The sequence below is a fragment of the Coffea eugenioides genome, chromosome 2 (genome assembly GCF_003713205.1).
Source record: "Coffea eugenioides isolate CCC68of chromosome 2, Ceug_1.0, whole genome shotgun sequence".
Taxonomy (NCBI): domain Eukaryota; kingdom Viridiplantae; phylum Streptophyta; class Magnoliopsida; order Gentianales; family Rubiaceae; genus Coffea; species Coffea eugenioides.
This window is the reverse complement of record NC_040036.1, coordinates 28,542,512-28,553,177: the sequence shown is the minus strand read 5'-3', so window position 1 is coordinate 28,553,177 and position 10,666 is coordinate 28,542,512. Positions and strand designations below refer to the sequence as shown.

Genomic DNA, 10,666 nt, shown 5'->3' with positions numbered 1-10,666 from the left:
GCTTCGACCAGATCACGGAAGGTTGAGCAACCTTTTAGTCACGATCTCGTTGCGACTAGATCGTGTGACCAGAGGCCTCGATCTGATCGCTACCAGGTCGCGACTAAAATGTCGTGCGACCTTCCGTGATTTGGTCGAGGCCAGATTTGGGGGGAGGAGGGAAGGAGGAGAAAGAGAGAAGAGGAAGATGGGAACAGAGAGGAAGGAGGGGTGGTGGCAGTGACGGGTGGCAGTGTTAATTTTTTAAAAATATCCTAAAAAGTTTTTAAACTTTAAAAATACTCCAAAATATATCCTAAAAACAACACAAAAAATATCAATAGTAAAAATTTTTCATATATATTGTTATAATAAAATATTTTAAAAATACCTCCAAAAATAGTAGATTATTATATGTACGTACATACATATATACATACATATACATGCACAATTGCACACGCATATACGTATAAATAAAATGTAAACATGACCCGAACCCGATTTCTTCTAGCTTCGGAGCAGAAAACGCAAGCGGCAAACAGACCCTTATGCTACCTAAAACCCTTTTCTTCCTTCCCTCTCCTCGTCAAGCCCTGTCGAAGTCTTTCCGGACTGAGCCCCTCCGGTACCGTGGTATGCTTATTTCCTCTCCGCTATCTTGTCCTTCTCCTTCAACCCATACCTTTCAGTCATTTAAGTTTTTTTGCCCCTTTCTGAAGAAGATTGCATCTTGGATTAACATGTGGAGTGACCCATAAAAAATTTGAGCTTGATTAATACTATTATTGATTAACCCTAGTAAAGGGTTTTGGGAGTATGTAGGATTTAGGGGGCGAGACAGTTTTAAAATGAGATACAAGTGAAGGCTTTTTTTTTCCCCAATAAAGTGATGCGTGCATCTTTTATCACTACTGACCCAAATTTGTAACTTTTTTGTTACTTCTTCACAGTATAATAGTTATCTAATTATGGGGTTGTCATCAGGATTTGGGCTTTGCTCTGTTTAGTAAAATTGGGAAATTTTTATTGTATAATCTTCCTTTCTTGACTGCTGTCATTAGTTGAATATTAGTTGATTTTAGTGGGAGTGCATTGCTAAGTGACAGAGTATTTTCATTTGACGCATTTACTCTTTATTCGCTTCTTTTCTCTTGTTGACTGTGTTTTTACACAACCTTTGTTTGATTTTAGTGTAGAAAGAGAAACTGTTTTTGACTTAGGATTTAGTCATTGCAATACTTATGCACTTGTAATTAGGTTGATCCAACAGAAGTTAGGATCAAGCTGATGTAATAGGATTAGAATGTGGTCCATGCTGTATCCTTTAGAGTGTATTAGAACTGCAAAACCGTCTCTTTCTTAACAACGCCGAACTGGAAGTTGAAACGGCATCTTTTTCTCTAGCATACCACCGTACAGAGAGGATTCCTATTGAGCATGTTGGACTTGTATTTTTGCAAATTAACAGGATGTTATATGCTGAGGATGCTATATGATGCGTTGCTGTCTGTATACCTTCGCACCGTTGTCTGTTGCAGATCTTGATTGCGGATGTATTATGGATCCTGAATGGATTTAATTGACATTTTTCCAATCGATTTTGTTGTGTTTCTCTGCAACTGGTTCCTTGTATCCATGATTTTCAATGCAAGAACTTGAGCATTTTCATTTTTCTTAGGCTTGATGTTCGCTTGTAGTTTTACCACTCATGAGTATGTTTTGGTCTATTTTTAATTCGTCTGAACAACCTCCTTTTTGGCACCAGGTTTTTCTTTCTCTTTCAGTTAGAAGTATGATGAACATTACTGGATCCCTGTTTAGGAGGTTGACCATCAGAGAAGTAATCACCAGTACTCCTGTCTACAGTTCTGCAACCGGTAAAATTTTTACCTTACTTGTGAGTGGTTAGGTTTAACACTATCTCAAATATTGATACGTGCAATGGAGATTAGATATGATTAATGCATATAAAAATTGTAGATGCATCTGGAGACGGCTTAAGCTTGGTATTCAGGCGATGGGCTACCAAAAAGACTGCTGGATCAACCAAGAATGGGCGAGACTCTAAACCCAAAAATCTCGGTGTGAAGAAATTTGGTGGAGAGGTCAGATCACTTTGTTTGACTTATATGACTGAAATGCTAGTTGTACATAGCCTCATGATTCATTCATAATTCTAATTGGAACCTTTTGATAATGGCAGAGGGTGATCCCGGGAAATATCATTGTTCGACAACGGGGAACCCGTTTCCATCCTGGTGATTACGTTGGAATGGGGAAAGATCACACGCTTTTTGCTTTAAAAGAAGGATGTGTTAAGTTTGAACGACATAAACTGACTGGACGTAAGTGGGTGCATGTTGAGCCCAAGGAGGGTCATGAAATTCACCCGGTTTACTCAAGTGGTGCAGCTCCTAAGATGAAGACAACTGCTTAGGTTTATCTTATCACCTTAACTGAAGCTGTATAATTTACAGTATTGGTTTTAGTTGATTTTGTTTGATGAGCTCAAAATGTCGAGATTTGATGCTTCCAGAAAGTTTCCATGTTTTCTAGTGCCTTTTTCATTTGAGTCCAAGTTTGGCTGCTTAGATTTCCAGGTCTATCTGGAGAAAGATTTTGTTGGATAGAAATAAATTCTTGAGGGAAATTAATAGGTTCTTTTAGCAGAAAATGGCAACCGAAACATATGATTGTGAACAGGGATCAGTAAGTTTACGAAATCACATATTAACATAATTTTTAAGTGAGTTTGCATATTAGTACCATGTTGTTCAGCAATAAATCCTTCCTGCAAAGTCTCAGTTTTCTTTATTCCATAAGCCTAGAGCCAGAGTTTCATCCCAAAGGAAAAGGCAAGGCTGGAAACCCTTGAGCTGGTTTCATTTGGGCAATTCGTGGTCTCGAGATTATTGGGATTTGATCTCTAGTAACTATCAGCCCACCCAAGAAGACAGTGCCAGCCTAGTTAGCCCCTTGACAATGTTGCCTGCAACCTTATCGCTTCAGCACCTTGAACACGCGAAACAAGCAAACAAGAGTAGCTTACCTTGCAAAAGCATTGTCACTAGCAAAAATGTTTAGAACTCTAAAAGCGGCAGGATGAAATCAATTGAATGCTTTAAGATGCAATCAGCATGTGCAAGTAATCGTCAATGAAGCACAGCTTCATTCCATAGTTATTAAACAGAAAAAACATGGGACGAGCCCAAAATACAGGATAATACCACTGTCCTGATGCCATCTTCTCAATGTTACAAAAGCCAAATGTATCCCAGATACAAACAAGCAATCAACTCAGTCAAGCGAAGAAACGGAAGAATAGGAAGAAATTGCCTAAAGAAAATGAGTTTTTGTACGATAGCATGTCAAACTTCTTAGAAGCAGCGTAATTATTAGACTTGTCATTGCGTTCTGTCAGAAAAAAGTACAAAGAACATGTATACGTAAAATCTTCTGTTGGAGACCAGCATTAGGAATGGATGACACGGAACAAGCCAATGCTCTCACAACTGTCAATTCGTCCAGGCGCGTCTGGTTGATTTAAAACAGACAATAATGCTTGTATCACTCTGATGAAGATTGAACAGAGGCTGCTCCCACGTTTACATCTAAAGGCAAAGGAGAAACATTTAGTCGCAAACATTAGGTGCATGTCCTAGTCCTCCACCCCATAAGGAAGAAGCGCAGCAGCAACAATCCTTCCTTCTTCATTCAAAATATTATATGTTGATGCAGCATTTCTCTGCCATATGAGGAACATAAGAACCTAGAAAAATTTATGCCAGGCCAACACAAGTGCAGAAGAGAAGCAAAAATCGACAAAAAATGCTTCACCAAAATTTGCTGTCTAAGAATTGTTAGGAGAATATCAGTATTCTTGTAGATAATATTAGTAAGGGTATTCTTGTAAATAATTGGTTAGGTTTGTACTCTTATAAATACTAGTTGGTCACTCATAATACGATGACTAGATGTTTTCCTCCCAAAATACCTGTTGACATGGTATCAGAGCTAGAACATGAGAGGGGTGAAGTGCTAAAGTCCTAGGGTTAGGGTTAAACATCTAGTAAAAGTCTTGACGCGATACTGTTCATCGCGCACTGTTCACACGGTACTATTCACGCGCACTGTTCACGGTGCACTGTTCATCGCGAATTCTGATTGCTGTTTTGTTTGAAGTGCTATTCACTATAGTTGAAAGTTTTGCTAATGGGGTTACCACTGACCAAGTTGAATCAAGTTCTTCAGCACATGGGTCCCAGAAAACTGTTAGTATATCCGAAGAATATTATGTTAAATTCCTACAGTACCAAACTACAAATCACACATCTCTTCCCTCTGCTTCTTTAGCACAAAAGGTAATGACTCATGGATTATTGACTCCGGGGCTACTAATCATATGTCAGGTACCTCTAAAAAATTTTCTAGTTTTCAAGAGTCTACTTCCTTTCCTCATGTTACTTTAGCTGATGGATCTACCACTAAAATTAAAGGACTAGGCACTGTAGAAGTTAACCCATCTCTTCCGTTTTCTTCTGTTCTTTACGTACCCACTTTACCATTTAATCTAATGTCTGTTAGTAATCTCACTAAATCTCTACAGTGTTCAATTACTTTTTCTCCTGATTTCGTTGTCATTCAGGATTTGAAGACAAAGAGAACGATTGGTGGAGGGTATGAGCATAATGGTCTTTATTTTCTCAACTTCAATGGTCCGATTGCATGTCCTGCTACTGTTTCTCCTCTTGAAATTCACTGTCGTTTGGGTCATTCGTCTTTACAAAATTTGAAAAAGTTAGTTCCTACTTTGAGTCTGTTGTTTTCGTTAGAATGTGAGTCTTGTCAGTTAGGAAAGTATCATCGTGTTTCTTTTGCTCCTAGAGTCAATAAACGGGTTTCTGAACCCTTTATGCTAGTTCATTCTGATGTTTGGGGTCCTAATCGAGTCGCTTCAAAGTTAGGCTTTAAATATTTTGTAATCTTTGTTGATGATTTTTCAAGAGTTACATGGCTTTATTTAATGAAAGATCGTTCAGAACTATATTCCATTTTTTGTGCATTTGTTACAGAAATAAAAAATCAATTTGGTGTGCCTGTACGTATACTTCGCAGTGATAATGCGAAAGAATATTTTTTCACTCCTTTTAATACCTTCATGACTAAGTCCGGTATTATTCATTAGTTCTCTTGTCCTCACACTCCACAATAGAATGGAGTTGCTGAAAGAAAAATTGGACACTTAATTGAGGTTGCTCGGACACTTATGTTGCACATGAATGTGCCCAAACAATTTTGGAGTGATGCAGTTCTAACTGCATGTTATTTAATTAATCGCATGTCATCTAATATTCTTGAAGGCCAATTACCTCACTCCGTTCTTTTTTCTCATGAATCTGTGTTTAAATTACCTCATCGTATTTTTGGGTGTGTGTGTTTTGTTCATCAGCTTGCTCTCGGGGTGGATAAATTAGATTCTCGTGCCATTAAGTGTATTTTCTTAGGATATGCACGAGAGCAAAAGAGGTATAGATGTTACAGTCCAATTTTAAATCATATTTTCACTTGTGATGATGTTACTTTCTTTGAATCCACTCCTTATTTTATGAAGCAAGGTATGTCTTGTGAGTTAGACCAGTGTTCCTCTTTTCCTTCTCCTGTTTTGCCGGTCCCTTCACCTTTATTACGTGAGTTATCTAGTTCACCAGATTCCACAACTCGATTATCTCGTCCTAATCTTCAAGTTTATTCTCGTCGTTCTATGGTTGAGAAAGCTCCTGATATGCTACGCACTTCACCAATTAACTCTCAATCTTCAAATCCAAGTATGACGCCCTCCTGTGAGTCAGATCTTCCTATTGCTTTACGTAAAGGTAAGAGACATTGTACTTCTCATCCTATTTCTAATTTTGTCTCTTATTCTCGTCTCTCTCTGTCATATTTTTCTTTTGTTGCTTCCCTTGATTCGGTATCCATTCCTAAGTCTATTACGCATGCTCTCAATGATCCTGGTTGGAGATTAGCTATGCAAGAAGAGATGCTTGCTTTGGAGAAAAATGGTACTTGGGATCTTGTTCCTCTTCCTTCTGGTAAGCCGGTTGTTGGTTGTAAATGGGTGTACACTATAAAAGTACAACCTAATGGTTCTATTGATAGATTGAAGGCTCGTCTGGTAGCTAAAGTATTTGCTCAGGTGTATGGAATCGACTACTTCGAAACATTTTCTCCTGTTGCAAAGATTACCTCTGTTCGTCTTCTTATCTCTTTAGCAGTCACTTATAATTAGCCATTGCATCAGTTGGATGTGAAAAATGCATTTTTGCATGGTGATTTGGAAGAAGAGGTATACATGGAACAACCTCTTGGATTTGTTGTTCAGGGGGAGAATCCGCGGTTGGTTTGTTGTTTGAAAAAATCCTTGTATGGATTGAAACAGTCTCCGAGGGCCTAGTTTGGCCGATTTAGTAGTGTTGTCATGGAGTTCGGTCTGACAAGATGTGGTGTAGATCACTCTGTATTTTATCGGCATTCTAATGCTGGTAAAATTTTATTAGTTGTTTATGTGGATGATATTGTGATTACAGGTGATGATGTTGTGGGGATCCAGAAATTTAAATCCAATCTGCAGGCAAACTTTCAGACAGAGGATTTAGATCATCTACAGTATTTTTTGGGTATTGAGGTAGCTCGGTCTAAATATGAGATTTATTTATGTCAAAGGAAATATGTACTCGATATGTTGAGTGAAGTTGGGATGTTAGGTTGCCGACCTATGTATACTCCTATGGATCCCAATGTGAAATTAGTAGGAGATCAAGGTGCATTACTTGATGATCCTAGGCAATATCAAAAACTTGTGGGTAAATTAAATTATCTCACTGTAACGAGACCTGACATTTCGTTTGCAGTGAGTGTTGTGAGTCAATTTCTTGATACCCCTCGTACTAGTCATTGGGATGCTGTTATACGAATTCTCAGGTATCTTAAGAGTGCTCCTGAAAAAGGGTTGCTGTATCAAAATCATGGACACACTGATATTGAAGGATATAGTGATGCAGATTGGGCTGGTTCTGCCTCAGATCGAAGATCGACCACAGGATATTGTGTGTTTGTTGGTGGTAATTTAGTGTCGTGGAAGAGTAAGAAGCAAACAGTTGTCTCCAGATCAAGTGCAGAATCTGAATACCGCGCTATGGCTCACACTGTGTGTGAGTTGGTTTGGTTGAAGAGCATGTTACTTGAAATTGGATTTGAGCATAAACAGCCTATGAATTTAGTGTGTGATAATCAGGCGGCTGTCCATATTGCATCTAATCCAGTGTTTCATGAAAGGACAAAACATATTGAAGTTGATTGTCACTTCATTCGAGAGAAATTGCTTGACGGAGTCACCAAGGCATCTCATGTACCATCTGTAAATCAATTAGCTGATTTGCTTACCAAGAGTTTAGGGGGTTCTAAGGTGAAATACATTTGTAACAAGTTGGGTGTTTATGATATATATGCTCCAACTTGAAGGGGAGTGTTAGGAAAATATCAGTATTCTTGTAGATAATATTAGTAAGGGTATTCTTGTAAATAGTTGGTTAGATTTGTACTCCTATAAATACTAGTTGGTCATTCATAATACGGTGACTAGATGTTTTCCTTCCAAGATACCTGTTGACAAGAATAAACTACTGCCGGTTCAAGTCGATTGAGATACACAAAAGGCTAAGTCATCAAGATATGAGCCAAGTCTCTATGTCCACAGACAGCGCTTCTATGCATGTTACAGATATTAAGACATCAAGGAAGCACAAAACTCATACTGGAAGGCACTGTAGAATGCAAGCAAAACATCCAGATACAATCTTGTTAAAAGATGTAGATATAAACACATGAAATCTGCAAGGGTGCTGGTTGTATGAATGAACATTTGAAGAAATTCATGAGTTATAATGAGTTCGCATTAAGCCTGATTGTATAATCTTTATCAATCATCGATTAAATCCATCTGCATTTACTATGAAACCAGAACAAGTTTACAAATGGAAATTTACCATCTGTAAGAAAACCAATGCAGTACACTTACCGAATCAATTGCTTCAAGTTTCATGCCAGTAGACCGAATAAATTGCCGAAGGCCAGGACTTACTGGCTGGATATGCCTCCCACAACCAAGAATTAAGATTTCTGATATCATCAGCAGATATAGAAATTAACAACTGAATGAAAAAAGCTTATTGCAAAAAAGTGATTCACTGAAACTAATTTACTACTACTACTTCAACAGGTTCACATCTGTCAAAAGGTTCACCAAATCTGTCAAAAGCTGCACACAGGACACTAGTGTGTAAATCTTGTTTCCAGTTCAGAACTAGTACACGAGCTGATCAAAGATTAAAAGAAAAAAAAAAAAAGCTGCTCAACCCCAACATTAAAATAAATTTATGGTTTGTAATAATGAGTGCACGCTTTGTTCAATGTCAATAGAAGGAAAGGGCCATAGGCCCACTGAAAGATTTCAGGAAAACCATCTTTCAGGAAAACCAAAACTATGCCCAAAAAAAAAAAATCTACAAAGCAAAAGTGAGAACCAGGTTTGCTTTGCCAGGTATAAACAGCGGGACTACAGAAGTGCAGTTGAAAATCAACAATCATGTGGATAAATAACTAGACACTTGCAAAGGAGGAGAAAATCTCATTAAAAGAACAGTCAATGACCATGTTGCTACTAAAAAATGCTTTCGCTTTTCAACTTCTCACCTGGTATTGGTCGCATAGTCTTGAAGACAGATAAGCTGCACCAAACAAAGAAACATCATGTAAATATATCAAACCCAAAAACAAAATCTTAACTTTCTTAATAAGCGAAAAGATGGACTTCAGTGAACTAAGTCTCAAGCATCAAAGCTCAAAAAGCTGTGGGCTTATTCATACTGACGATGAAATAGCTTCCCTATCTTTTTGAAATTCAACAAGAAACCTGAACAAATAGTTTTCCTATGTCTTCAAAATTCAACAAAAAACCTGAACATACGATCTGCCACCGCCAAGCTTAGCAGGTAGATCTGCCTCACTTTCAATGAAATCATTATTCCTACCAAAATTCTCTTCCCCCCCCCCCCCAACAAAAAACCAAAAAAAAACCCAAAGAAACTCACAGCTGCCCTGCACCTATAAATCTAACATCTGCTGTCATCTCGATTCTCAAATTGAGAAATTTTGAGAAAAGGAACTGCCAGCAAATGAAGACACGCAACTTCAATATCTAGACTTGGTAGCTTTAACTGAGACCAAAAAACACAAAATATTCTGCAGTCAGCATCTTATTGTCCTAATCGAACACGATTTCATTTTGGGTGGAAATCAAATTTCAACAGCGCCCCCCCCCCCCCCTTCCTCCTTTTCCAAACCCCCACCAAAAAAAAATGTCATGACAAATATGCAAGATTCTGAAAGTACCTTTCAGCATTGACCTCTGAGAATTGTTTGGGACTCCAAGACATTAGCAGGTTACCAATACAAAGCAAGCTACCTTCATAGTTAACCCCATTAACAATAAACCCTGTATCAGCAAACCTAAAAACCAAAAAAAAAAAAGAAAAACCAGAGTAAGAAATCATATTTAGCATATTAGTTTAGACCGTTTAACTATCGAAATCATCAAATGAAATTAGAAATCCAGAATTCAATAAACCTTCATATTTTTGGTGACAAGTATCCAATCACAAGAAAACAGAAAATACTATTCTCTGCGTTGTGAACTCGAACATATTATTCCCGGTAAAAGCAGCGACGGAAAAACCTCATTCACTCACCAGTTCAAATTTTCCAGCTTAATTCTTACTAACTGCTCCCAAAAAATATTTTTTTCTAAAAAGAAACCATTCCCTTTTGAAAAGCACAACTTAATAAAAAGGAGAAAAGAAGAGCCTTAATTTAATCAAAACAACTGAACTCAAAAACATTTCATACGTCCAAAAACGGTATGCTGCGTATTACACATGATTGATTATGTAACTTGAGGTTGTAACGAAACATTAAAAAAAAAATACTAAATCAAACAGAAAATAAAACCTGACACAGCTAACTCTGTGAGAATGAGAGAAATTTCAGAAAATCAAATTCAAATTAAACAATGAAGTAGAAAAGTACACAAGTAATGATATGAAAATAGTAATAATTACTGTTGGAAGCGTAATTGATCTTCGGGGACATTGTCGATAAGGTTGATTTGATCGTAGAGAGAAAAAGCTCGTCTGAGCGAAGGCAATCGCTGGTGTTGCTGGGCGGCAGCTATCATTCCGATTCCAATTCCCATATTATTATTAGGTTTCAAACAACTCTCGTCCTTTCTTAGGGCTCGCATTAGGGTCGGCAGCGTCGCCACCACTCTCCGTCTCACAGCCATTTCTTCTCTCTCTCTCTTCTGTTTCTCTGTTAATTTGGTATCAGTGGATGATGATTATTTTTAGTGGGTCAGTTTTTGTTTAATGGGTTTAATTACATTTATCTCCTCCAGGGTCTGATCAATTTACCAAATAATCCCCGTAGTTTGATCAATGCGCTTTAAGTCTTTAACCCCTTCTCAAATGACGGCAGCTGTACTCTAATACCTTTTCGGCATCTTGAAGCACTAATCTTTTTACAAATCTAATTTTTAGGCTTAAATGAAAATTAACCCCCCTTAATTAGAGGC

At 37.7% G+C, this 10,666-nt stretch overlaps 2 protein-coding genes across 2 annotated transcripts; one reads left to right on the top strand and one right to left on the bottom strand.

The window, feature by feature from the left end:
• The first annotated feature begins 496 nt into the window (after positions 1-496).
• LOC113761992 (50S ribosomal protein L27-like) lies at positions 497-2,656 on the top strand. The gene is made up of 4 exons (XM_027305216.1): positions 497-615; positions 1,748-1,859; positions 1,963-2,087; positions 2,186-2,656. Exons 2-4 carry the CDS (start codon positions 1,775-1,777, stop codon positions 2,417-2,419), a joined length of 444 nt encoding a protein of 147 aa, XP_027161017.1. The 5' UTR covers positions 497-615; positions 1,748-1,774; the 3' UTR covers positions 2,420-2,656.
• A 466-nt stretch (positions 2,657-3,122) lies between these two features.
• Positions 3,123-10,400, bottom strand: LOC113761187 (NADH dehydrogenase [ubiquinone] 1 alpha subcomplex assembly factor 3-like). Its single transcript, XM_027304055.1, has 5 exons — positions 10,155-10,400; positions 9,430-9,546; positions 8,731-8,765; positions 8,057-8,157; positions 3,123-3,727 (listed from the first exon to the last, which is right to left on the bottom strand). The coding sequence occupies exons 1-5, from the start codon at positions 10,376-10,378 to the stop codon at positions 3,641-3,643; spliced, it is 564 nt and encodes a 187-aa protein (XP_027159856.1). The 5' UTR covers positions 10,379-10,400; the 3' UTR covers positions 3,123-3,640.
• Positions 10,401-10,666: the final 266 nt, after the last annotated feature.

Excerpts from the sequence above, each read along its gene's own strand:
- LOC113761187 (XM_027304055.1), bottom strand. The coding sequence starts at position 10,378 with ATGGCTGTGAGACGGAGAGTGGTGGCGACGCTGCCGACCCTAATGCGA. Across the intron at positions 8,158-8,730 it reads GACTATGCGACCAATACCAG|AAATCTTAATTCTTGGTTGT; the intron begins GTGAGAAGTTGA and ends TGATGATATCAG. Across the intron at positions 3,728-8,056 it reads AACTTGAAGCAATTGATTCG|AGAAATGCTGCATCAACATA; the intron begins GTAAGTGTACTG and ends CTCATATGGCAG.
- LOC113761992 (XM_027305216.1), top strand. The coding sequence starts at position 1,775 with ATGATGAACATTACTGGATCCCTGTTTAGGAGGTTGACCATCAGAGAA. Across the intron at positions 1,860-1,962 it reads TGTCTACAGTTCTGCAACCG|ATGCATCTGGAGACGGCTTA; the intron begins GTAAAATTTTTA and ends TAAAAATTGTAG. Across the intron at positions 2,088-2,185 it reads TGAAGAAATTTGGTGGAGAG|AGGGTGATCCCGGGAAATAT; the intron begins GTCAGATCACTT and ends TGATAATGGCAG.